We start from the raw sequence: 27425 nt of genomic DNA on the forward strand, positions 1-27425 counted from the left end.
CGCGGGCGGGCCGCCGGCTGGGCCCCCCGGACGGACGGTGAGGTCCGACCGAGCCCCGCCGGCCCGGCCCCCGGCCCCCGGCCCCGCAGCCCGGCCGCCGCCGCCGCATCCCTCCGGCCAGAAGGGGGACCTTTCCGCTCTCCGCGGCGCCGCGCGCGGCCTTCGGTTCTGGAGCGGAGCGGGCGGGCGGGCGGGCGGAGGAGCCAGGTCCGCCCGGCAGCCCAGGAACCTCGGGTGGCGGCGGCCGGGTGTGTGCAGGCGGCGGCGGGCGGGGCGCGGCGCGGGGGCGGCGGCGGCGGGCGGGGCGCGGGCGGGCGGCGGGCGGGCGGCCCCAGGCTCCGGATCCGCGCGCGCGGCCGCGCGTCCAGGCCGGGTCTTGGCGGGGCCCGGCGCTCCCCGCGCGCTCGCCTTTTAATCATGGCCCCGTGTCTGTGTGCGAGTGCGGGCGGGCTGACAATGATTTCCTCAGTGATTACGTACAGAGCGAGTCCCTGCGGGCTGGGGGCCCCCTCTGGAGCCATCCTGATGGCTTTGGGGGCCCTGCTTCCATTTTCCATTATTATGTGGACTACCGGAGCGACGGCGCAGTCCAAGACCTCGCAGGTTGGTGATGAGGAGGGAGCGCACGGCGCACGCCTCTCCTCCTCCCGCTCGCGGCCGCCGCCGCCGCCTCCTCCGCCTGCTCTCGCCGCCGCCGCCGCCGCCGGGCAGCCGTAGACTTCAGGGCCCCCGGCCCGGCGCCCGCAGCCGCCCGCGCCCCGCGCCCCGCGCCCCCGCCCCGACGACGGGCGCCCCGGCCGCCGGCCCCGCGCCGCCCGCCGCGCGCACACGCAGCCCCGCACACCCCCGAGGGGCCGCCGGCTCGGGTGCGGGCTTTTTATTTTTTTTAAATGACTTTCCTGTGGGTTTTATAAAAAAAAAAAAAGGGGGGGGGCAGGGAGAGAGAAAAAAAAGTATTTTCTCCTCTTGGCCCGTTTCCCTCGCCCCTTCGCCTCGGCCTCGGCGGGTGCGCGGTCCTCCTCCTCCAGACCTTCCCGCCGCCTCGCGGGGCGGGTTCCCACCCGGGGCCCCCAAACTACAAAAGAGCCCGACGCGCTTTGTAAACAAATCGTCGCTATTTTTTTTTTTTTAGGGGGCGATTTTGTTGCGAAGGAAAAGCGATTTTAAAGAAACACGCTTTTCTTTGGATTAGTTTTTTTTTTTTTCTATTTGAATTAACTACGTGCATTTTTATGGAGGTGGACCTGGTAACGGATTTTCTCGCTCTCGTTTATCTGACGGCTCTTCAAACCTTGTCCTGCAAAGTATTTTTTTAGCTGTTTTTTTTCTTCTTTTTTTCTTTCTTTACCTCTTTTTTTTTTTTTTTTTTTTTTTTGAGGTTGGGGGTGGGGGTCGCAGGCTGGGAAAGTTTGGTGCAGCCGCCGCCGCCGCCGCCGTGCAGAGCGCGGAGCCCGGGCCGCCGCCAGCCCCGCGCGAGCGCCCGCAGCCGCCGGAGCCGCCGGAGCCGCCGGAGGAGCGCGGAGCCGGGGCGCGAGGGAGGCCGCGGAGGGCGCGGGGCGCCCGGCGCGAGGGGCGCGCGGCCACGAGGAGCGCCGTGCCTTTCGGGGCGGAATTGAAACAACTCCAGCTGTTTGCTTTTAGGATGTCTCGCCGCAAGCAAGCGAAACCGAGATCCCTCAAAGGTAAGGAGGCCCCTTCCTCCCGGCCGGCCCGGGGTCACTGCGGGCAGCGGCGCCAGGGTGCGTGGCGCGGGGCGTGCGCGCGGGAGTGTGAGTGCGAGTGCGGGCGCGCGCTCCCGCCCCGGGAGCCCCAGGTGGGGTGAGCGGGACGGGTCGGGGTGCTGGGGGCGGTGGGGGGGGGGGTGCGTTCCAGGCGGGAGGAGGGTCCCCCAATGGGGCGGCGGTAGAAAGCGGGTCCGGAAAAACAACCCACACACGGTCGTGAAAAGAGACAAAAAGGAAGGAGCCCCGGGAGGACGTCCGGGCGGAGGAAAAAGTTTCTGGGCTGTTTGCGCGGAGAACGGAGGGGCCGCCGCGCGGGCTGCCTCCCTTCGGCCGCGGCCGGAGCCGGTCCTGGCGGGGCAGGGGCCGCGGCCTCCGCCTGCAGACGCGGGGCCCGAGCTCCGGCCGCGCAGGGCGAGGACGCCGCCGCCGCCGCCTCCCCGCTCCGGCCGCCTGGCCCCGCGGTCCCCGCGCCCCCCGCGCCCCCCGCGCCCCCGCCGGGCCATTCCGGGAAAGTTGGCCGCCCCCTCGCCCCTGCTGCCCGCCGCGCCGCCCCTGTGATCGACCTGCGGCTTTGGGAGCGGGGGTCCGGCTCCCCATCGTCCCGCTTGGAGAGGGAAGTTTGCGGGTGGCGTGTGGGGGGGGAGGGGGTTGGGGGGCGCACTGGCTGCGGCGGCGGCGGCGGGTGGGGACGGGGGACGGGGGACGGGGGACACTGAAGTTATTGATCCGGTGGCTGTGGAGGAATGTGGCGAGAGTCACGTGGCCGCCTCCTCCTCCTCCTCCTCCTCCTCCTCCTCCTCCTCCTCCTCCCCCTCCCCCTGCCCCCTCCCTCCTCTCCCTCCTCCTCTCCCTCCTCCTCTCGCCCCTCTCCCTCCTCCTCGGCCTCCGTTTCCACCTTCCCGAGCCTCCTCCCGGGGAAACCAGGGGCGGGCGGCGCTGGGAGCCGGGGTCCGGCGCTCCGAGGCCCAGAGCCGGAGGGAGGGCGCACGGGCAGGCCGGGCGCGGACTCGGGGCGAAGGCACTGGGGCGGCAGCGAGAGGCGGCGGAGGCCCGGGCGACCGCGGAGGCGCCGGACAAAGGGCGACTTCTGCGCCCCCCTCGGCCCGCCGGGTCCCTCCAGGTCCGCGCGGCCGGCCCCGCCCTCGGGTCCCCGCGGGGCAGCACCCCCTTCCTCTTCGGGGGCCGGGCCGCCCGGGGCCCTCCCGCTGCCGTCCGCACCCCGCCGCCGGCCGGGAGGGGAGGGTGGTGGCCGCCGGCGCCCTGCGCGCCCGGCCGGCCTCGGTGTGCGGACCGCGCGGACCGGCTAACGGAGCCCTGGCGCACACAAAGCCCTTTCTTCTCGGAGGGCCGGGCAGGGCCGGGGGGAGGCCTGGCGGGCGGGAGGCCCCCCTCTCCCTGGAGCTGGGGCGAAGTTTCAGGCTGAGGCCGGCGTGGACCCCTGGCCTGTGCCCTGACTCCCCTCTGATTTACAGCCACGCGGGCCGCACATTTTCCGGGAAAACCGAGACCCAGGGCCTAACAGATCCGAGAGTCGTCAGCGAACAGACAAACGCCGCGGGCGCACGGGCGTCTGGCTGTCGGGGTGCCCTGGACCCCCTCGCGTGGGGGGACCTTGCTGGGCGGCGCCCTTAAAAGTCCTGCTGAGCGCAGGTCCGGGCCCGGGGATGGAAGAACTTCCCAGGAGCCGGCGGGGCCCCCTGGGGTCCCTCCGCGGGGGAAAGGGCTGCGCAGGCTTCTGGAACCTGGAAGGCCTTTGATTTTTAAAAGTTTATTGAAGTTTGTAGGGCGGCTTGATGAGCGCATCGCCGCCTCGGAGTGTTGCGTTCACTGGCCTTGGGGATGAACCCGCAGGGGAAGTTCTGTGGCCTGGGGTGCCGTGCGCCCTGCTCTCCGAGGGGGCTGCTGTGTTCTGCACACAGGGCTGTGCGCGCAGCCAGGGAGCCTGTGGGTGGGCGATATTCGCGGGGGGCGGAGGGGGCAATCTCGGAGAAGCCCCGAGGCCAGGTCCCTGGGACCCAGGCCTGCGCGGTTTTTGTGCAGAAGCAAAGATGGCAAGTCGCCGTGAGCCCGGCGGGCAGCGGATTCCTCGGGTACATTGTCCTGTGGCACACACATGTCAGCAGCTCCTGCACTCTCTCCCCCAGCACAGCACCTGGGTGTCAGCTGCCAGGCTCTCAATAAAACGTTCCCGTGAAAAACAAAGATGGTTTTTCCTTGGCGTGGGCACGGGACAGGGGTGTCCTCCGCTCAGCTGCTGGCCTGGTCGGCTCCCAGAAGAGCCGTGGCCCCAGCGGGGCAGGCCGAGCTGGGGTGAGGAGCTGAGGACAGGAATAGAAAGGGCACAGACCGCCCTGAGCAGCCGCTTTGTTTTGCTCAGGGTTGGCATCCACCTGGAGACGTGCAGGCCTGGGTGAGCCATGTCAGAGGGGGCACTGGGGCGCGAGGGCCGGTTTTGAGAAGCAGAAGGGCACGCGAGGTGGCTCTTGTTAAAGGCCTCGCCCTTCCCTCACTTATTTTTGTTTCTCCGTCTTCCCTGGGAGGGTCTCCATTTAGAAACACACACGTGTTTCAGGAGTGCTCTGAGCACGTGCATTCCGGCCCCGGTATTGTTTGCAAGGTCACACGGACCACAGGGAGGCCCGGGGAGGGCTCGGTGTCCAGTCCCCTGGCCTCGGAATACGCGGTGAGCCGCCCGCGCACCCTGGGCCAGGAGTAGCCGTAGAAAGGCAGCCGTGGTTCAAGTTTCTTTTCGAGAACCCATCAGTCGTTTTGCAACCGAGACAAAAATGCTGGTGTTCTGGGACGAGGGACGGCGTTTCCGAGCCGCGGGGAGCGCTTGGCACCGGCTTGCCAGCGGCCCTGGACACCACGGCGATGCCTGGTGCCCTCCTCCCCCACGCGCGGAGCTCGGCCTCCGATGCCCGCCGGTCTCCCGCGCCCACACTGTCCCTGCACAGGCCGCTGTGCAGGCCTTCCTGGGATGGCTGTCACGTGGGACTTCGTCACCGGGAGCTCGCCTGTCGGGGGCGTAGTGTACGTGAGTCAGGTAACAACAGGACAACCAGATGACAGTGAAGTTTGGGGCTTTTTTGTTTTCACCCAAATGCTTAGCAAGGATCACCACCCGGAAATGCTACTGCACCCCAAGTTGGATGTACTTGGGGTGTCTGCATACGTTTCGTATTTTCAGCGGATCACGGTATTTACTTAAAAAACGGTGCAGGGCCCTCTTGTTGGGAGCAGACTTCACTGTCCTTCTCCGGACGACCCCTTCCTGAGAGAGGGTGCCAGGCTTCTGGCTGCCAAGGGCGGTGCCCGGCGCGGCCGCCTCGCCTCCTCCGTGCCTTAGGACCCGGGAGCACCGGAGACCGTCACCGTGTTTTCTGTTGGTGAAAGCTGTAAGATACGATTGAGCCAGGACACTCTGGGCCCCCCTCTGCCTCTCGGAGCCCTCCCATCACAATCCTCAGCTCCGACGCGAAGCGCAGACGCGTCCTCTGTCCTCACCAGCTGCGAATCTTCAGGGTAACCTTTCTGCTTAATGAAACGGAGAGGCCAGGCCAGCGTGCGGAGGCAGGGATGGCCAGGCAGTTCAGTGCGTCCCCCGTCCCCCCGTCCCCCCACCCGTACCGGGTGGATGTTTATCTCGATGCCAGCGAGGAGCCACGGCGTTGGAGTCGATTACTGACTGAGAACATTTCTGCTGTCAGCTTGTTTTTTCAGGCAGCAAATCAGTAGCATCAAATTGGTCAATTGTGACCTATTTCTATTTTTCTTGCTGGCGCTTTTTTCTGTCTCTCGTGTTGCTTCTCTGAAGGAGGTTCCCCCCCACCCCCCCAGCCATTTTACCTGATAACCATTTTTTTTTTTCCTTCAAATTTACTCCAGAAAGCACTGTGAGTAGGAAAAAGTGGCCCACTGCATAAAGGTGTGATATATTCGGCGAGAGCCAAGTTATAAAGCTGGGAAGGAGGGAGGGGAGCTCTTAGACATGCAAACGGCCAAGTTAAACACAAGACACAATTAGGCTATCTGGACCCTAAGGTGTTCGTAAACCCGGTGCCGGGGCCCCCGGGAGGGAAGCGGTGGGAACCGGGGAGAGGGAGCCCCGAAGTGCCTTGTTTAGCTTGGCGGCCACAGCAGCGAACCCTTGGCGACTTGGCACATTCTGAAGTTATCACACTTACGAGTGACCTTTTTCCTTTTTCCCATCTACCTTCCTTTGTACTTAGAAAGGTGTTTTTTTCTTTTTTTTTTTTTTTTTAAAGAAGTAATTTATTTAGGAATATAATGAAGTGGCAGGAATTCAGCTCTCAGCGGCAAGGAGAAATGTAAAGGAGAGCATGTCAACGTGGAGGCAGATGGCTTTTAAGCCCAGAACCTTTGGCGCGTCAGGAAGCCGACCCCTTCGGCCGTGTTCTCCCGTGGAAAAGCCCGTCACCAGGGAGCTTTTCGCCCAGAGGCCACGGCAGGCAGCTGTCCTGGTCCCTACGATCACAGAAACGCTCACCTCCGCGGGCCTTCTCGAAACGCTTTTCCAAGTCAAAACACGTTTCCTGATAGGTGGGCAGGTGACGTAGAACCACAACAAAGAAGGTCTGGTTCGCTCAGGTTCCAGCTCCACCTGCTTTATGTCTTAAAAACCACCTCGCCACGGGAGAGACTCCGCTTTAGCTTTGGCGACGTTGCCGTCCTGAGAAAAGACAGACAAAGCAGCCTGGACTTCCATGTGCACACACAGTCAGTGGCATGAAGACAGTAGGGTAGTTTTCTTGTCATTAAAACGTACAGCACAGCTCCTCCCCCACAGCTCCCTCTGCACCAGTTAAGCGTGGCGCCCCGTTCCGATAGCGAGGTGAGCGTCTGGAAGTCTTAGGGCGAGGTCCGTGTGTGTGATCTGCGCATCCTTCCTTGTTAGCGAGGGCGCAGGGGGCTCCGCTCGGGGGGCGGCGCCCAGCCACGCGGGCTTGGCTTCTGGGTCTGGGTGCTGCCAGGCCTGGCCGCCCGAAACGCTGCGGGAGCTCAGGGTGGGGTCCGGGCCCCTCGGACAGCGGCCCCTGGACCCGGGTGCCCGGGGCAGAGGCTGTTCCTTCCCGCCACCACGTCCAGATGCGGCTGAGAGACGCTGAAGTCGTTCCATCGGTGACAGCCCCATCAGCAGACAGTCCGGCATCCACAGAAACAGCCATTACAGCGGGCGGGACTCCCACGCGTGCCAGTCCAAGTTCCAGGACCGATGGCCCGGCGAGTCTTTCCCCAAAACCCGCGCCTGGCGCGTCTGCTCCGCGCAGGGCACGCGCACGCGTGGGCTCCCCTTGGCCTCACAGACACAAACATCTGCTTGTTGCACGAGTGGCTGGTGGGCCTTTCGTCATCCTGCCAAAAAAAAAAAAATGGGCAAAAAATAGGCTATGGAACATAAAAGCGTGCGTGCGAAAGTGAGATTACAAAGGGAGTGAGAGGAGCCGCTTTTTCTAAGGCAAGCTGCTAATAATTTTCCTCTTTTGCTTTGCCAGAGTCTTCCCACCGCCCTTCACATCCCCTGCAGCTATTGACAGCAGTGGCATCTCCTAGCGATGACAACATTTTCCAACTTTCTGCTTCTAAGAATTAGGCTCAGGTCTTCTCGCCTGCGCGTGCGGGTCCCCGCAGGTCTGACCGCGTACCTGGAGGAGATTTCTTCCCATCTTCTGGGCACACTTTTCTCCCCTCCTTTTGCTTTTCCAGGAAGTCTGTGAGAATTGGCCGCTCTGTTCAATCTAGCCAAATACTTGTTGACAGAAGTTGAAATGTAATACGGAGCGTACGTGCTTGAGTTTTCATTTTGAGGTAAATTCATGCAACGCGGAGAAAGAAGTTTTGATGGTGGAAGAGAGCCGTTCTACCACGATCCACTAAGAATTTTATGAAAGGCCTGTTTTTCCTATTACTGCGCTTTATTAATCCATCTGACAGAACTCACATGGCTGGCTTAGGGTCATTACTTCTGTTGCCATAGAATACATTCCTTATGGCTGGGTTTAATAGACACCATGTTGAGTTTTTAGGTATTTTTTTTTTTTTAAGAGAGAAAAATCATTTTAAGACTTGCAGCGCTGGTATCATCTTTAGGCAGCCTTATGGGTTGTTAAAAATGTAAATGTTGTCATTAGGCCGATAGTGAAAGAATGCTTTTTAATTGAATCAGGTTTTGATACAAAGGGTCTCTGGCTAAAGCATTTTCTCAGATGTATTTAAATTTTTCTCCGTTGACTCCAGTTGTGTTTGTCAGAGGTTGACGTTCGTCGGGGGGAGGTGGGAGTGGGGAATGCATGAAACAGTGTAATCCCATTTCGGTAAAATCTGAAATACGGTCCTGTTTTTGTTTGGGGATTACACGGTACAGTAGCTAGGGTTACAAACACCTTGTTCGTTTTAATGAAAGAGTACTTGTCCGATTTAAAATAACGTGCTGCAGCAACGTTATTACAAAGCAATTATAACTTAAACATTAAAGTTAACATTAGTAAATTTAAATAGCTCTGTTATAGTATTAATCAAATAGTGTAAGGAAAGCTTTTAAATGGTTTAAGTAATTATGCAACTCTTGGCATAAAAGCCTGACACAAGATAAATCTTTGAAAACTAAGTAGTACCATGCCTCTTTTTTTTCCTTTAATTTTAGGCGGCTCGGGCTTTTAGCATGCATCACATTCCACCTCTAGTCTGAGTAATTATGCCAGTTTAGTGATTATTAGAGATGAAAGAAATGCAGGGAGATAGGAATTCTGTAAAACTTCAGTGGCTCCGGGTTTAGGGCTGATGATTAAGCAGCAGGCCCGGCCGCCTGGGGACCCGGGCACAGCCGTCAGCACCGGCTGGTCTTGGGGGATCATTATGATGGCAGCAGCCTGCAGTTGGCATTTCTGCTCTGCATGCCTGATTGCAGAGGTTTTTAATTCGGTCATTAAAAGAAACCCAGATCCACATAGGACTGTCTAGAACTCCCCTTTCTCAGAAGATTGGCGGAAGGGTGAATGCATGCATTTAAAAATGATGGTGGGACACCATCTCCTTCAATCTCACGGGCTAGGCAATGCTTGGAAGACCTTGAGAAGAAGAATACGTACGCCCGTCTGTCTGTCCGTCGCCTGCGCGTGGAGAATGTGTTGAGCATCCGAGGTCTGGTTTTCGCACGAAGGTGATTTGGGGTGGAAAGCCAATTCGAGGCGTCGGTGAGCATCACGCTCAGTGTGGTCAGGCGGCGGCAGGCAGCATAGTCACTCACAATACAGTTGGTTGGAATTGCATTTTGGTATTTTGGTTATAATACATTTTTTTTTTTTTATAGATGAGACCCAAAGGTTTCATCTCCCCTGTGGTCACACAGCTCAGTATGAGATACACACATGAATAGCATGCATGCATACAACATGCTTAGCGTTCTGTGTAAAGTACATTTTGCTTAGCCAGTCTGTATGTGTTAATCACTGTTTAAGGGGAAAACGGGATTGGGTTTAATGTTGCCTAACAAAAACTGGTGATAACGTAAGGAATATAACTTCCCTTTGGACATTAAAGTCAGTTTACTGTCGGCTGCCATTGTTTCACTCTTTTCTTTACTCCTTTTTTTTCATGACTGGCTTTTCCAAAATTCCTTATCCATCCGTGTTCGCTGAGAGATGGGGACTTAGTGCTGTTGGGATGAAGGCGGTACTCGGCTTTCATTCGATTCTTTGAAAGAGGCCAGGTCAGCCAGGGGCCCATCAGCCAGGGGCCCATCAGCCAGGGGCCCATCGGCCAGGGGCGCATCGGCCAGGGGCCCATCGGCCAGGGGGCCCATCGGCCAGGGGGCCCATCAGCCAGGGGCCCATCAGCCAGGGGCCCATAACTAGAGTGGCCGTACTCAGCGGTGCTGTGACGGGAATCCTACAACACACTGCCGTGTTGTAAGTGACACACTGGTTTTCAGAAAAAGCTTCCCGCCTTTCACGTGTTCTCCAGTGTCCTGCGCCCCCGTAGAGCCAGAGGAGACCTAGCGTGTGCCTGAGACTCGGGCGTCGCTGCTTCCCGCGTTGCTAATGGCCGAGGGTCTCCCTCGTCCTCAGGTGTGTTAGACGGATGCTGCCCAGCCGCCGTCTCTCACTGTTACCTTCTCTTATTTTTTATACATGAAAAAAGTCAAGCAAGAACTTAAACACATACCGTACCGGGAACCCAAACCAAGCAACGGGGAGGCAGGGCCGACATGAGCTCGCTTGCGTGTTTTACCCGTGAGCTGCCGTGTGGAGGCCAAGGGGCTCACGTGTGGGGTGGGATGGTTTGAAGCTATCCGTGTACAATATGCAAAGCTAGACCCACTTCCTTTTGGCAGACGGGAGGCGAGAGTGAAAAACGGGGGGCCCAGGGTATGCATGTGGATTCCTGGGGAGTGAAGAATGGAACCAGAAGCGGTGCCTTGGGGTCCTCAGTAGTGGGGCTCGGACACGACGGTGGTGTGAGCGAGGAGATGGTCCCAGGGTCCGGAGGGCACAGGGCGAGCTCTGACTGGCTGGCTGCACTTTTTGGGGAGCCGCTCGCCCTCTGCTCTCTAGGATTCGGATCCGCTCTCTGCGGAAGGCAGGGGGCTCCTTGTGGCATTTAGCAGGATTCCTCTTGTCTTTCGATGCGCATGTTGCCCCAGGCCCTGTGCTAAGTTCTCAGAATTCAGCGGCAAAACCACACAGACGTCGTCTTGCTCTTTTGGAAGCTTATGGTCTGGAAAACGGGATGGGATTGCAAATATCTCCCATTGCGCTTTCATTCGGGGAAGGAAGCCACGCTCGTGAGGAGGAGGGGCTTGTGCGTGGTCTCCCCGCTTTTTCAACAAGTGGAGTCCGTTAAGAAGGTTAGAGAAAGTGTGCTGCAAAAACGTTTGGACACCGAAACCTGGATGAGCTGTGCTTGTTAAGAATGGCCATCTATGTTTCCTGTTATAATTAAGAGGTGAATACACTTCCTGGAGCTGAAACCACCGACTATAGATATATAGCATGTTTATCTCCAGCCCTTGTGGATACACGTCATTGATTTTGCAATGCCTCTCACACACACCTCCTAACATATCTGTGCAGCATTTTTGAAAGTTAATTGTTTGACATTAGAGTTAGTTTTTTAAAACTTTCAAAGAATCGATGGCATCCTGTAAGATAATTGGAGCCTCTCGGAGAATGTATATGATGTGGATATTTAAAAACTGCCCAGTGAAACTTCAGGCCAGAATCCTTGCTATGTGCCAGTGGTCGGCAAACCGCGGCTCACGAGCCACATGCGGCTCTTTGGCCCCTTGAGTGTTCTAACGCCACTTCTTCAACATAGACTCACCCAGGCCGAGAACCGACTTCTGCGCATGGGCCACGAAGTTTCAATCGCACTGTATGTGCGCGCCTGTACGTGGTATTTTGTGGAAGAGCCACACTCAAGGGGCCAAAGAGCCGCATGTGGCTCGCGAGCCGCGGTTTGCCGACCTCTGCTATATGCAGTTGAGGTGAAGCAAGTCATGAGGAATCCATTCCATTAAATACCCGGGAACAGGACACTGAGGAAGGAAACAAGTTGGTGTTGAAAAGTCCATTGTGCAAGTTCGGTTGTCTTTTCCCCTGGCGATGGGTGAATGCTTTGAAAGAACCGTCGGTCCGATGCCTGAGACGTGTTGGGGTAACAGTGTTGTACGGGGTGTCTCCGTGGCCTTCGTGTTCGAAGACGTGAGGCTGAGCGGGTGGTGCTGTGGGGGGGGGGGGGGGACTGTCCGAGATGAGCAACGTGAAGTCCCTTTTGCCTCTTCCAAAAGCATGACATCATTAGAGCGAGTGTCTGCTACTCAGCATAGAACCATTACAGGATAATGACACCGTTTTATAGCTCCTCTTCAACGCAACTGTGTTATCTCGTTGTTGTTAATTCTCACCTGAGGATATGTTTTCCATTGATTTTTTTCAGAGCGCGTGGAAAGGGAGGCGGGGAGAGAGGGAGAAACATGGATGTGAGAGAGACACATCGATTGGTTGCTTCCTGCATGCGCCCCCGACCAGGGCGGGGATCAATCCTGCAACCCAGGTACTTGCCCTTGACCGGGAATTGAACCCATGCCCTTCCCGGCATGGGCCATGCTCTAACCACTGAGCCCCCTGGCTGGGGCTTCCCTGTTTCTCGACTTGCTGGTCTGCACGTTTGAAATCCAGGCTGAGTGTGAGGGGCTGGCAGGCCGGGATGGCTTCTGCACGCCCCTGAGGCCAGGAGCCTGCTCAGACAGGCCTCACTGAAACCCGGGCCCAGTCGCCTGTGGTGGCACTGACGCCCCTTTATCTCTCACGGGATGAGTGACTTCTGAGTTCTCTTCAGTCACTCACGTCGTAGGTTTCTCATGTTGAGAAACTGTAATTCCTGCAAGTTGATCAATAATTCATATTAATGGGACAGGCATGCTTTTTAAATTGCGAACTTGATTGAGTTGTAGCTGACGGAACAAAAATCAAACACCAGGGATCAGACGGGCCCACTTCCCACTGTGACTTCTGGTCTGGAGCTGCCGGAGAGCTGAGAACGAGGGAGCGAGCACAGTACAGCAAACCCTCGCTTTGCGGCCTCGATTTAACGGACAGAATTTCCGGTCCGTGTGTCGTACGTGAACTTAAAAATGCTTTTAATAAAGATTTGCTTATCATTAAATTAACAGGATATTTTTTTTAAATTAGTTCACTGTTATTTTTAGCAAATTTTAGGGAATAGACCATATGTTGGAAAAAACACGAGTAATTTTCCCACGTAAGTGAATATTACATATCTATAATCACAGTCTACATGCTTAAATTCAAGGGTCACTGCCTGTAAGCGTGATTAGCACGTGATCAAGCTACATCGCAGGGGAATCGGTCTGCTGTCCCGTGGCGCAGCCTCTGCAGAGTTTTACCACCTGCGTGATGCCCCCACCTGCGCTAGGCCCCGCCCCACCCTGTGTGTGCAAGGCCCCGCCCCGTGTGTGCAAGGTCCTGCCCTGTGTGTGCAAAGCCCTGCCCTGTGTGTGCAAAGCCCTGCCCTGTGTGTGCTGGGCCCCGCCCCGCATGTGCATCTGTTTACTTAGGTGGCTGGTGAGCGAGCATTTACTGGACCTGGTCAGTATCCATTTAAAGTTACAGTAACACAGGAAACTATTCTCTGACGTTAAACTTTTCACGCCTGCTTAATGTTAATGACACAGATGTGTCCACATGAGTGAAAACAGGTAAACTAACGAGTAGGTCAAATGTTTAACGTAAGTGTTCGAAAACCTGCTTCATCGTATAGCGGACTTGCGGCTTTAGCGGACGCCCCCCCCCCCCCCCCCCCCCCCCCGCGGGATGAGCCCAGGAATGGCGGTTACTGTCCGCACGCACCATCCCCAGCCTGCTGGGGCACCTGGCTCCGGCTGCGTCCCGGAGTGGGCGCAGAGCGGTTTGCAAGTCCTGGGTGCGAGAGCCGGGCCGGGACCAGTCCCCTCCACTGCGGTTTCCTGTCCCACCAGGAGCAGCCCCCACCGCTGCCGTAGCGGGAAGCCGTGTGTCCGTGTGAGTGCGGGACCACGTCCGTGCGCCTGGGTGTCGGGGGGATTGCGGGGGGGGGGGGGGGGGGATGTGGACCTGCGGCCGCACCGATGGTGGAGCCCAGGCACAGCGTGCTGCCTCGAGGACACACTGTAACCTGTTCGACTCCCGTGGGCTCGTCGTCGTCAGCTCGTGCTCACCCGTTTGTCCCGCGCTGGGGCCATTCTCCCACGGCAGCTCGTCCGTCCCGGCCTCCTGCCGCTCGCGCTCCACCGGCGCCGGCCTGGGCTTCGGCCCTGACTCTCCCGGCGGTTTGGGGTCGCGGGAAAGGCTTGGCTGTTGTGTTCATTTCTGAAGACTCCTCTCCCGTGGCCCCGGCGGCTTCCTCTGATCCACCTGAGTTACCCTCGCGGCTGCCTGCGTCGTCGGAACGCGGGCGCGGAGTGGGCTTTCTGGCCGGTCAGCCCCCGGAGAGCAGGACTCTGTGATTCTGAAACTGGATGGTGAACGGACAGGAGACAGACGAGCACATGTGTTAATTCAGCCGCTTGTTGAATCGGCGGAGGCTGACTGCGGGCCCGCCCCTCGCCGGACCCGGAGGCCGGGCGTTGGGGTGCTGGGCAGGAGACAGGTGTCCGTGTTCTCGGGGAGCCCCCCCGAGCCCTGGAAGCCCAGGAAGGGAACAGTTTGATGGAGGCGGGTCACTCAGCCGGGTGAGGGGGCGCTGGGTGCCACCGGGCCGCCTCGCGGGTGTTGCCGTATCACACGTGTCCCTGAGGAAGCGCTTTCAAAACACGCCTGATGTGGCGTGTGTTCCTGAGTGAAGCCTGTGGGTCCCGTGTTTCTGTGGAGCATCGGTGACGTGTCCGGTGCTAAAGGGGCAGGAAGGCAGACTCAGACGCAGTTGCTCACGGGCCTCACGGCGCTGACAGCCCCAGGGATGACTCTGTGGCCTCATGACATTGTCCAACTCCACACGGCACGCTTTCGCCACAGGAGGATGCTTTCCACTCACACACGTGGCCTCGCTCATGTTATGTGCACGCAGCCATCGTGTATCCGGGTTCTGGCTGTCCTTGTTGGTGGGCCCGGCTTCTCCACTCGGAGTCCACCTCCACCGTAACTCGACCCGTTCAGTTTCCATCACGTCGGTCTGCTTCCTTTCCCAAACATCTGGGTGGGGGCTAGCTCTTAGAATGCTGTCTAAATGCTAGGCCAGTGGTCGGCAAACTCATTAGTCAACAGAGCCAAATATCAACAGGACAACGACTGAAATTTCTTTGGAGAGCCAAATTTTTTAAACTTCTTCTGACGCCACTTCTTCAAAATAGACTCGCCCAGGCCGTGGTATTTTGTGGAAGAGCCACACTCAAGGGGCCAAAGCGCCGCATGTGGCTCGCGAGCCGCGGTTTGCCGACCACAGAGCTAGACAAACACTCACTTTGGTCTCCTTAGACAATTTTAGCACCTCTCCTGCCCATTTTCCTCCTAATCTAGGAAAATAGATACAAATCAGTTAGTGGTGTGTTCCTGGGTCTGATCTTTGCAAATCCTTAGCAACATTGTGACATCGTGGAGCTCGGTGAATGCCGGAATATGACCGTGCGTCAACCGTCCTCACGTTCGTCCTGTAATCGGAGGTCACGGAGAAAAACTATGGGAGACCGTAAAACCGGCCTCTGCCTACCAGCACCTTCTCTTTCTCATCTGTTAACGCACACGGTTTAGGTGTGTTCTGGTGTCTCTACTCATGACGGCATTATTTACTCAGTCCCCAAAAGGGGTCCATGAGAGGATGTCTTAAGGTACCGTATTTTCCCGTGTATAAGACGCCCCCCACTTTTCCAACCCAAAATGAAGAAATCGATATTTTAAACATTTTGCTGGTTTTCCTCTTAAGGCCTTCTTCTTTTTGGCATCTTCAGGAGTTGTTCTTCCTGTTTTCTCCACTGTCTGACCACACACTCAGTGGGAGGACGTCCACGTGTTCTCTTGGCAGCTCGATTTCCATGCCCTTTGGCACAGCTGACTGCATTCAGTTTGAATTTTGCAGAGCAAGACAATCGCTTACCGGTATTTCTCTTTTTATTTGTTGACATCTTTATGGGCTCAGAACGCTCCGGTCCCTGTTGCATCTGCGCACTCCCCACCTCCACCTCCGATCACGGCGTCAGCTGACGTCAGTAACAATAAGGCTTGTGGTTGGAGGAAGCCACTCTGACAAGATTCGGGCAGCTACGCCCCCCCTCGGCTCCCTCCTCGGCTGTCTTCCGTGAATAAGACGCCCCTGGGTTTTCAGTCTAACGGTTTTAGAAAAAAATAGCGTCTTACACACGGAAAAGTACGGTACCTCTCTCCCGCCTTCGCCACCATCCACGTAACGCGCCAAGCCAAGTCTGAGGCATCCGTACCCTGGACAGGCTTAACAACGCCTTGCCCCTCAGCTGGGAGAGGGAGAGAGAAACATCCATGATGAGAGAGAATCACGGATCGGCTGCCTCCTGCACGCCCCCTACTGGGGATCGAGCCCGCAACCCGGGCCTGTGCCCTGACCAGGAATCGAACCCTGACCTCCTGGCTCATAGGTCGACGCTCAACCACTGAGCACAGGGGCCGGGCCCAACTGCTCGTGAGCTGTCGCTTCCCCAGCCGTTCAGAGAGGACGCGGAGCCCCGTGGTGATGTCCTCAGGCATCGGGCTGCAGGTACTCCCCTCCATGCGCCCACGGCAGCGCCTGTACAGAAATCCGGTGTGTCTTCGTCACCAGACACAGTGGGCGCTCTCCGTGGCCCTCCCGAGAGACCTCTCCCATCGGCTCTCAGGCCCTCGCTTCACTTCTCAGCCCCACACCACGGGGCTGGAGGTCCTGCCAGTGTGAGCCCCTCCCCCTCCCCGTGGCCGTCCACACCTACCAGGCGGATTCTAGCTATTGACTTGCCAGTTTGTGACTATTGGCCGTTGCCATTTCAAGGGGCATACGCACATCCTTGCCGACGTGTAACGTTCTGTATGCGGAGTAAACCCCTGAAAACGAAATTGCTGGGCGAGGGGGCGTGTGTCTAACGTTGTGGGGTGTCCTGCTGGTGTGCCCTCCGCGAGGGGGTGCCCGCTCTGGATGCTGCTAGCCGAGGGCTAGAGAGAGACCGCCCTTCAATACCTTGTCTTCACTAAGTGGCTTGGGGAACACACAGACGGGCGTCTCGTGGACATTTCGGCGAACGTGTCTGTCATTATGAGCCCCTTTGCCTGTGTTTGTGCACCGTTTGTGTTTGTTTTCTGCGAATTGCCTCCTCGTTTCCTCGCTGCTCTTGTCTTCTGGTCTGAAGGAGCAGCTCCTATTCTCAGGAAATCAGCCCTCGGTCTGACTTACGGGCTGAGATACTCCCCTCCCCGGGCTGCAGATACTCCCCTCCCCGGGCTGCAGATACTCCCCTCCTCGGGCTGCAGATACTCCCCTCCTCGGGCTGAGATACTCCCCTCCTCGGGCTGAGATACTCCCCTCCTCGGGCTGAGATACTCCCCTCCTCGGGCTGCAGGTACTCCCCTCCTCGGGCTGCAGGTACTCCCCTCCCCGGGCTGAGATACTCCCCTCCCCGGGCTGAGATACTCCCCTCCCCGGGCTGAGATACTCCCCTCCCCGGGCTGCAGATACTCCCCTCCTCGGGCTGCAGGTACTCCCCTCCTCAGGCTGAGATACTCCCCTCCTCGGGCTTCAGGTACTCCCCTCCTCGGGCTGCAGGTACTCCCCTCCTCGGGCTGAGGTACTCCCCTCCCCGGGCTGAGATACTCCCCTCCCCGGGCTGAGATACTCCCCTCCCCGGGCTGCAGATACTCCCCTCCTCGGGCTGCAGGTACTCCCCTCCTCGGGCTGCAGGTACTCCCCTCCTCGGGCTGCAGGTACTCCCCTCCTCGGGCTGCAGGTACTCCCCTCCTCGGGCTGCAGGTACTCCCCTCCCCGGGCTGAGATACTCCCCTCCCCGGGCTGCAGGTACTCCCCTCCTCAGGCTGCAGGTACTCCCCTCCTCGGGCTGCAGGTACTCCCCTCCTCAGGCTGCAGGTACTCCCCTCCTCGGGCTGAGATACTCCCCTCCCCGGGCTGAGATACTCCCCTCCCCGGGCTGAGATACTCCCCTCCTCGGGCTGCAGGTACTCCCCTCCTCGGGCTGCAGGTACTCCCCTCCTCGGGCTGAGATACTCCCCTCCTCGGGCTGCAGATACTCCCCTCCTCGGGCTGCAGGTACTCCCCTCCTCGGGCTGCAGGTACTCCCCTCCTCGGGCTGCAGGTACTCCCCTCCCCGGGCTGCAGGTACTCCCCTCCCCGGGCTGCAGGTACTCCCCTCCCCGGGCTGCAGGTACTCCCCTCCTCGGGCTGCAGGTACTCCCCTCCTCGGGCTGCAGGTACTCCCCTCCTCGGGCTGCAGGTACTCCCCTCCTCGGGCTGCAGGTACTCCCCTCCTCGGGCTGAGATACTCCCCTCCTCGGGCTGAGATACTCCCCTCCTCGGGCTGCAGGTACTCCCCTCCCCGGGCTGCAGGTACTCCCCGCCTCGGGCTGCAGGTACTCCCCTCCTCGGGCTGAGATACTCCCCTCCTCGGGCTGAGATACTCCCCTCCTCGGGCTGAGATACTCCCCTCCTCAGGCTGCAGGTACTCCCCTCCTCGGCGGTTGTCTTTGTGGGTGGGAATGTGCGTTTCCTCGGGCCGTTGAGAAGCTGGAACTTTTGTATTTCCAGGGTTGTCAGTGCTTTCCCGGGAACGAATGGGTTTTGTATCTGACAAAGAAAGCTCCACCCCCATGTAGTTCTCTCTCCTCCATGACCCGGGCTGTGACCTTATCTGCCCCCCTCCATCCTGTGACCCCAGCACCGAAGCCTCTTCCGGAAATAAAGCAGGTGCTAAGCACACATTTAACAGATAAGGTCGCCCAGCCGGCGTGGCTCCGTGGTTGAGCATCAGCCTATGAACCAGGAGGTCACGGTTCGGTTCCTGGTCAGGGCACAGGCCCAGATTGGGCTCTGTCCCCAGTCGGGGGTGTTAAAAGAGGCAGCCAATCAATGGTTCTCTCTCATCATTGATGTTTCTCTCTCTCTCTCTCTCCCTCTCCCTTCTTCTCTGAAATCAATAAAAATGTATATAAAAAACAGGGCCTATAGAATAGGCTGGGTAAGAGGGTGGGTATCACGTCCGGCTCCCTTGGTTGAAATTCTCATCTGGCTGACTTTGGGCAAATTATTAATCCCAGTGTCTGTAGCTGGGAGGGTCATAGTGCCTAATTCACACGGTTGCCGTGGGAATTGGGCGTGAATTCAGGCACGCTCTCGGCCTACTCTCTGGCAGACGAGAAGTGCTTAGTGTGTGTCTCTTACTCTTACTCTGAAAGGTTTTCTCACTTCTGTGGGGGAAGTTGTTCATCCCACGCTACACAGTTCCTTTCTCTTCCAGAAAATGCCTTTGTGCAGTGGCTTAGCAGCGGGGATTTCGGGGTGCTCCTGTGGTCGGACACAGCTCTGCAGAGGCCTGTTTGGGGTGGGTGCCTCGCAGACGCCCTGGCTGGGTTCAGCCCGCCCTGGGCCGCCCAGGCACCCCGGCAAGGTGTTTGAGTCCGGGCTCTCTGCTGGCCGGGCAGAGCGAGTTCCGGAGGAAAGATCCCGCAGAAATTCCGCGGAGGAGGCGATGGAGGCCGAAGGGAGCTGATTGATTCAGAGCCTCTGCCGTGGTTTGGTAAGTCAGGGCTGTCTGCCTTCCTGTTCCCTGCGAAGGGCCTGCTGCTTGCAGAGGTAGGCTAATTGTCCTTGGGAGAGGAGCTGCAGACAGATAATTCACACATCATTATGAAGGTTTAATCACAGCAGATTTATTAATAATCCTTAAATTAAAAAGGTAAATCTGGGCTTGGGTTTACCGAGGAATTAGCCGAACGGGGGGAGGGGGGGTGGTTTTCTACACCAGCGTGCTCATCAGTAAATTCATCGGGAGCCTTTTCCTTGAGGTTCAGCAAGGAATTTTGTGTGGTTGGTCGGGAAGCACAGGTGGGGATGGGGTGTGGGGATGGGGGTGGGGATGGGGGTGGGGATGGGGGTGGGGATGGGGTGTGGGGATGGGGGTGGGGATGGGGGTGGGGATGGATGTGGGGGTGGGATGTGAGGATTGGGGCCAATGGCCTGGCATCTCGCTCTTCATTCCTCCTCCATCCTCGCCGGCAGCAAACCCGCATGCTCCGCGTGTTGAGTTTCACTGCCCTTGGCCGCCTCCCCTGCTCCGTCAGCCCCGCGCCCCCCCCGCCCCCTCTGTCTGGTCCCCAGGTCTGGGCTCCCCGCCCCTTTGGGCTTCGGACGCCCACTCCGTCGTGCCCGCGGGTTGACCCCAGCGCCCACCGGCCTGGCCATGCCCGTGGAGCACCACCACCCTCTTATTTAACGGTGTCCCAGCGTCACCAAAGCGTCTGTTCCTCCGGACAGTCTCACCGTCACACAACCCGTCCGGTGGCTTTCAGACATCTGCGCCCGGTTTCCCTTCACCTCGGTGCTCACCGGAGTGAACGGAATTGTCCTGGAAATGCGAGCGGGGAGCCAAGAGGCCGCGTGAGGCCGCTTGAACGCGTGGGCTGTCCTACGTGACGGTCAGGGACAGAGGAGACTCCACTCCAGTGTGATTGAGGGCGGGTGTTCCAGAACACGCTTTAGAGGCGTGGATGGGCGCGGTGGCAGCTTCGTTAGTTCCGTTTCCTGCAGGGCAGCTGCAGGTGGGACCGGGAACCTGGTCACGGGCATGGGAGGGGCAGTGTTTGGGGGTGGGGTGGGGAGGAGCAGGACCCAGCGTGCCCACCTCTCCATCATCTCCAAGACGCCCTGGTCCAAACCCTCCCCCTCCCCCCGACTGTAACAGAACCGGGAGGAGGGCTCAGGCCCCGACTTCTGTCCCAGGAGGGACCTTCATGGCTGCGCACGACACTGGGGGAGGGGAGGGACTGCCCCTCCTCCCTCCGACTCGTCAAAAAAATTTTTTTATTGATTTCAGAGAAGAAGGGATAGGGAAGTGGAAACATCAGTGATGGGAGAGAATCCCTGGTCAGCTGCCTCCCGCACGCCCCACCCTGGGGACCGAGCCCGCAACCCGGGCCTGTGCCCTGACCGGGAATCAAACAGGTGACCTCCTGGTTCCTAGGTCGACGCTCAGCCACTGAGCCACGCCGGCCGGGCCATGATCCCCATTTGACAGACCGGGAAACTGAGGCCCCGGCACCGTGCTCCTCCGTCGGCATGGCACAAGCGGAACAGGAATGTAGGCTTCCTGGCCTGGAAGTGGCCAGTGTTGAATGTCATGATTTTCAAATAAAAGAAGCCGGGGCCCGTCTCACACCAAGTCCGGAGGTGGAGTAAGTCATCTGGCCACGCATCTCCTCTGGCGTCCACATTTAGATCCCAGTTCCCGCCCGCGTCTGCCCCCCCTCAGGGCACTTCCACAGGAGACGGCGACCTGATGCCCGTTGTACCCGAGAGCGGGCTGAAAGCCGGGGACCTGCCGGATGAATCCGCTTTGGTGACGGGCTTTGGCTTCTGCTGAGAGCTGCAGGCCTCGGGGCTGAGCTGGAGGGTGCTGAGAGGAGGGGCTTGGGGTGCCGGGCCAGGGCCTGGGTGCTCCCCTCTGCTGGTGAGGTCTGGGCAGAACTCCTCCTTAGGGACGCCGAGGAGCCCCCCCATGCAATGCGCTCCCTCAGGCTAGCGTTGTGGGGCGCCCACCAGCTCTGAGTTCCAGGGGCGCACGAGTGAATGGGGAGCGCACCTACGGAACCACAGGCTGAGGCGTCGCCCGGACGTCAGGGCCGTTTTAAATCCCCGGTGGGAGCGGCGGGCGGAGAGCGAGTCCTCTTTCTCACTGGCAGGTGGGGACCTGAAGCATGGCCTGTCTTCTCTCTCTTTAAAATATATGTTGATTGATTTCAGAGAGGAAGGGAGAGGGAGAGAGAGAGAAATAGCAACGATGAGAGAGAATCATCAGTCGGCTGCCCCTGCACGCCCCACGCTGGAATCAGACCCGCCACCTGGGCCTGTGCCTGGATGAGAATCGAACCCGGGACCTTCCGTCCACAGGCCAACGCTCCATGCACTAAGCCACACTGGCCAGGGCTGTTTCCTTTCTTTTGAAACGTGCCAGTGTGTCACACACGTTCTTGTTGCTGTGAGGAGGGGGCGCCGTTGGGGTGCCTGGCGGGACGTGGATGCCGCCCGTGCTCGGAGCTGGCACCCCCTCGCCGTCCCCCCGTGACTGGGATGCTGATGTCTTACGGGTAGTGAGTGGTACTCAGAGTGGCTCATCCTTTTCTGGCTCAATAAAAAATGCAAAGAGGTTGGATTCTTAAAAATTATAAGCTGCAGTAGAGTTGGCTAGATTAATTTCCTTTTTACCTTTTAAGAAAACACAGTGAGATCTGGCCCTTTCTGGCTCCCTATCTGAGAACCTGCCCCTTTCCACAGACATTCACTGAAAATTACGTTTCAGTATATATTTGTCCATATATGTGTGTGCGTGTATGTTTCTGCTTATTAAGTCACATGGTGCCAAAGCAAAATGATGAATAAATATGGGCGTTTATTTATCAGTCCTTCTCCTCTCCGTGTGATTGATTTAGCTGATTTTGCTTTATACATATTTATAGATCATCTGGTACTAAATCTTGACTTAAAACCTGTGTGCATGTAACACAGATGCTATAAAAATATGTAATAGATGCTCACACTGTCTTGACAAGTCAGGATTGAAACAATACAAATGGGGACATATTCCCACAAACGACTATTAATTTATAGTTACTCAGATAATGGCGCCCACGTCCTCTCTCCGCTCTGTCCGGGAGCTCTGTAAATTGCGTATCGATTATGCTAATGGCCCCGGCGTCTCTGTTCCTGGTCTGCGGGTTCATGCAGATCACACGCCCGTTGGCGAGGTGGCCATTGCGCAGGAGCGGCGCGCGGTGAGCGTCTGCAGTTCGGAGAGATGAAGCTAAGGCCAGAGGGACACGGCATACGCACCGGGCGTGGGGAATCCTGTGCTCCAGGGAGTGGGACGTGCGGGTACAAAGTTGTAGAGGATGCCCTCCTGTTTGCTTTGTCGCACATTCCTCCAGGAAAGGGTGGCCGAAATGGTATTAAATCAATAACGATTTATTTTTATGGTTTGTTTTTGGCCTGTGGCTTCTCTTGTTTTCTTTATCAGGAACCTTAGGCAGGGAGGGTCGCATGCATTTTAAATTTATTAGCCCAACCAGAGGAGAAGAAAATGAATTTTTTCCAATTATACATAAATTTTCCTGTATTTTGTCACAGCTCATACATCACAGCCTCCCTTTTTGCTCTGACCTTCCATTAGACAAACATGGACCTTATTTTACAGGGTCCCCCGCCCCCCCCCCCCCCCTTTGCTGAACCACTATGTTGTCAGAACAGTTGTTCAGAAACTACTTTCTCATCTTCCTCAGTGGGATCACTTCTTAGAAATGTAGGCCTCCCACTTACTGGTGTGCCAGGTAGGAAAGCAAAGAAAAAAAAGATCTTTAAAAAAAGTGCTTTTAGCCTGGCTGGGGTAGCTCAGTGGTTGAGCATCGACTTCTGAACCAAGAGGTCATGGTTCGCGTCCCAGTCAGGGCACAGGCCCGGGTTGTGGGCTCGATCCCCAGTGTGGGGCCTGCAGGATGCGGCCGATCCATGATTCTCTCTCATCATGGATGTTTTTACCTCTCCCTCTCCCTTCCTCTCTGAAGTCAATAAAAATACGAACCAATTTGTTTTCAAATTATTTTTCACTCTTTGCATAGTAGTTTGAGCCCCAGTTTGTAGGAGGACCAGTGGGAGCCGCTGCAGGGTGAAAAGGGGAAAAAAAGCACCGTTTTTTATGTTTCTGGGTGACAGGGTTCATTCAGACGAATCCGGGGTCTCTGCTTTTCAGATACATCCTTCACACGACGAAGAGGCGCTCCCAGACTGAAGGGAAAGTGACGTCACTCACCCCGAGCATTGCGTGGGGACAGTGGGTGCTTCTGGGGAAAGAGACGGGGTGTCGTCTTCTAAAACCGTACAGACACGAAGGCGCGGGCGCCGTGACACTGCAGCGAGCCCGTGTTCCCGCGTTCTCCCTCCCGGGTTTGGCTGTTGAGATCGGTAACTAAGTGTCCACGTCGGATACATTGTTGCCAGGGGACGGTGCATGGGAAACCGCTGAAGGAGTGACAGGCACGAAACGCCGGCAAGTATGGTGCCGGGGAGACCGAGGCTCTTGGCCCCCGGCTCTCTCTAGCTGAGGTGGGACTCTCTCTGGCCGGGGTGGGACTCTCTGGCCGGGGTGGGACTCGCTCTGGCCGGGGTGGGACTCGCTCTGGCTGGGGTGGGACGATGCCACAGGAGCTACCAACTGTCGCCGTGGCTTACGGCATCTCCAGGGAGAACAGCCGGGCGCTCCCCCAAACGTTCACGCCTCTAAATGTTCAAGTCGGGGTCATCGGTCGTGGTGGTTGATGGAAGAAGCGTTGCTCACGGTATCTGGTCAGTAGGTGCTGAAGTCTACCCAGAAATGCTTTTAAATGATTTCCTTTTCTCCAGAGTGGAGTTCTAGCAGTTTAAAATCACCTTGCCGCAGGGACATGAGCACCTGTGTATCTGGATGTTAAAAGTATTATTTATAATTTTTTTTTTCTTGTATAAAAACTAGAGGCCCAATGCATGAAATTTGTGCAAGAATAGGTCTTCCTTCTCCTGGCTGCCGGCACCGGCTTCCCTCCGGCACCCAGGACCCGGGCTTCCCTCACAGCCCCAGCTTCGTCCAGAAGGATGTCTGGCCTAATTAGCATATTACGCTTTTATATTATGGACTAGAAGCCTGGTGCACGAAATTCGTGCATGGGGGGGTGGTGTCCCTCAGCCCAGCCTGCACCCTCTCCAATATGGGACTCCTCGAGGGATGTCTGGCTGCCCGTTTAGGTCCGATCCCGGTGAAATTGGGCCTAAACGGGCAGTCAGACATCCCTCTCACAATCCAGGACTGCTGGCTCCCAACTGCTCGCCTGCCTGCCTTCCTGATTGCCCCTAACCACTTCTGCCTGTCAGCCTGATCACCCCCTAACCACTCCGCTGCCAGCCTGGTTGATGTCTAACTGCTCCCCTGCCAGCCTGTTTGCCCCCAACTTCCCTCCTCTGCTGGCCTGGTCACTCCTAACTGCCCTCCCCTGCAGGGTTGATCGTCCCCAACTGCCCTCCCTTGCAGGCCTGGTCCCTCTCAACTGCCCTCCCTTGCAGGCCTGGTGCCTCCCAACTGCCCTCCCCTGCTTGCCTGATTGCCCACAACTGCTCTCCCTTGCAGGCCTGGTCCCTCTCAACTTCCCTCCCCTGCTGGCCATCTTGTGGTGGCCATCTTGTGTCCACATGGGGGCAGGATCTTTGACCACATGGGGGCAGCCATCTTGTGTGTTGGAGTGATGGTCAATCTGCATATTACTCTTTTATTAGATAGGATAGAGGCCTGGTGCATGGGTGGGGGCCGGCTGGTTTGCCCTGAAGTGTGTCCCGGATTAGGGTGGGGGTTCCCTTGGGGCGTGGGGCGGCCTGGGCGAGGGGCCTGTGGTGGTTTGCAGGCCAGCCACGCCCCCTGGCGACCCAAGCGGAGGCCCTGGTATCTGGAATTTATCTTCTACAATTGAAACTTTGTAGCCTGGAGTGAAGGCCTGAGCCAGCCAGGGCTGCAGAAGCTTGGCTTCCTCTATTGCCTGAGGCAACCCTAGCCTCCTGCTCTTCCAGCTCCGTGGCTGCCGCCATTTCTGTTGGAATTTATTTACCTTCTATAATTGAAACTTTGTAGCCTTGAGTGTGTGGAAAGCTTGGCTTCCTCCATTGCCAGGGAAACCCAAGCCTCCCTCCTGCTCTCTGTGGCCGCAGCCATCTTGGTTGTGGTTAATTTGCATACCTGCTCTGATTGGCTGGTGGGCATGGCTGGTGGGTGTAGCAGAGTGATGGTTAATTTGCATATTACTCTTTTATTAGATAGGATGGGAGGAGTGTCCATGAGGGTAAGATCCAGCAGAGGGTGTGGAAGTGGGCTCTGTGTGATTTTCAGGGAGTTGGGACCGGGCAGGATTCAGAGGTGTCCACAGCCCCTTCCCAGTTACCCAGAGAGCCGGACACGTAGGCCCAGGCGAGGAGGGGGAGGAGTCTCCGGTGCGGCCGTCCGAAGGTTATGCCAAGTCTCCCCAAACGAACCAGAACCAAACAAATGACCAAGGAGATTGGGCGTTCACTGTAAATCCTTCATTTAAAGAAATGTGTTTTTTTCTCTTAGTTCAGGTGATTTTGAGTTTCTGTACCCATCTTAGTCTTCCTTCCGTCCAGTATTTGCCCTGTTGATTTGTTACTCTCTGTGGTTTCTTACTCTTTTTTCTTCTCCTAAAAGGCTCTGTTTTTTAAAATAAGTGTTTGAATACACTGGTTTGGTTTTGTGTTAGTGAAAGTGTGGCCTTGTGTTCCTGCTTTTTCTGTGGAAAGGACTGTGGCCGCATGTAGAATCACGTCAGTAAACGTGAGTGGCTCATGCTTTTCTAAAAAGATGGAGTAGAGAGGTAGTATGATCAGCATCTGTTGGCTTTTAGTCACATTTTGCATTTGTATTTCCTGGGCCGAGTTTGGGTTTGAAACAGGAGTCTCACCAGAAATGCCTGAAGTCCGAAGCGGTGCTCCGGGGCCTTGCCCCTCTGTGGAAGAGTGAACGCGTGGCTGCTGTCACGTGTCCGTCTGTCCACTCGTCTCCCGCTCGGCCTTAGGGGGTGATGGGTGGAAGAGGGGATCTTGACCTGGATTGGAACCCCATTGAACACCACGCCCGCACGTCCACCTCTGGGCGCGGCTCCACCCTCGCCCCCTCGCGCCAGCCCGCGGGTCCTGTTTCTCAGCGGCTCCCGCTCCTTCCCTCTGCACCAACCCGCTCTTTCCTGCGCCGCGTCAGCCCCCACCAGGCTCCCTGCTTCCAGGCCGGGCCCCTGCTGCCCCAGCCTCTCGGTTACCCCTGGGCACCTTTCCCAAGCGCTCACCCTCTGGACAGCACGGAGGGACCTGGAGAGCGTCGTGCTGAGCGCAGTGAGCCCTCCGAGAAGGACAAGTGCCCATGACCTCACTCCGATGTGAGATCAGAATTAATGGATGACTCTCCCAGACCCGAGACGCGCGGCATGGAACAGGGCGTCCAATCTCACAGGGAAGGCGGGGAGGGTGCGTGGGAGGGGGAGATCCACCAAAGACCTTGGATGCATGTACACGTATGCATAGCCCGTGCCACAGGCAACAGCGTGGTGAAGGCCTGCGCGGGGGCGGGCGGCCGAGAAGGGGTCCGTGGGGAAGAGGGGGCACATGTAACACCCCAACAATAACGATAAAGAGGAAAACGGTAAACCGCGTCGGTCACCCCTCTCTGAGCCCCTCCCTGGCTTCTCAGCCCTGAGCTGACATTTGACCCGAACACGGTGGCGCTCACCTCCCGCCGCTCACCCAGCCGGGCCCGCACGGCGCCCCCCTGCCGCCCTCCGCAGGGCCCTCGCCTGGCAGCACAGACGGGGCCTCCCCCGGGCATCACGCTGCCCTGTGCCCCTGCGCCCCACACGCTCCTGTGCCGCCTAAGTGCTCCCGTCTCTGACGCGGAGCCCGCGTCACCTTCTCTGATAAAATGTTCCTGCTCTGCCCGCTGGCGTGGCTCAGGGGTTGAGCATCGACCTCTGAACCAGGAGGTCAGGGTTCGATTCCCGGTCAGGGCACAGGCCTGGTTGCGGGCTCATTCCCCAGCAGGGAGCCGGCAGGAGGCAGCCATCCATGATTCTCTCTCATCACTGATGTTTCTCTCTCTCCCCCTCTCCCTTGCTCTCTGAACTCAATAAGAAACATTTCTCGCTCTGCGCCCCTGGTTTCAGCGTGGGTCCCGTTTCTGCCTGTGGGTCCCTGCGTCTGAGGGCTGCCTGCCTTCATCGATGTGTCTCCCCGCACCGGCTGTGCTTGCTGCCCTTCTCTGGCCGGGGCCTGGGCAGAGGAGATGCGTTTGGTGGGCACCCCTGGGCAGGTGGAGGGCACGGGGCTGCGGCTCCAGGCACCCCCGGCCGCGCCCGGCCACTGTGAGGGCCGCCCCCCCCCTCCCCCCGCGTA

At 57.9% G+C, this 27425-nt stretch overlaps 1 protein-coding gene across 3 annotated transcripts in view; it reads left to right on the forward strand.

Annotated features, from left to right (window-relative positions):
* Positions 1-464: 464 nt before the first annotated feature.
* ZNF521 (zinc finger protein 521) overlaps positions 465-27425 on the forward strand; it is a 285963-nt gene continuing 259002 nt past the window's right edge. For 2 of the 3 annotated variants that reach the window (XR_013814214.1, XM_079784492.1), the window contains exons 1-2: positions 465-603; positions 1642-1682. Coding sequence is in view for 2 of the 3 variants with exons in the window: in XM_079784492.1 (XP_079640618.1) it covers positions 1643-1682 (40 nt within the window). In the remaining variant the exon portion in view is untranslated. Of the gene's footprint in view, positions 604-801; positions 867-1641; positions 1683-27425 lie in introns of those variants that run through there. The other variant, XM_079784493.1, reaches the window with a different exon arrangement.

The sequence above is a fragment of the Cnephaeus nilssonii genome (genome assembly GCF_951640355.1).
Source record: "Cnephaeus nilssonii genome assembly, chromosome: 11".
Lineage (NCBI taxonomy): Eukaryota > Metazoa > Chordata > Mammalia > Chiroptera > Vespertilionidae > Cnephaeus > Cnephaeus nilssonii.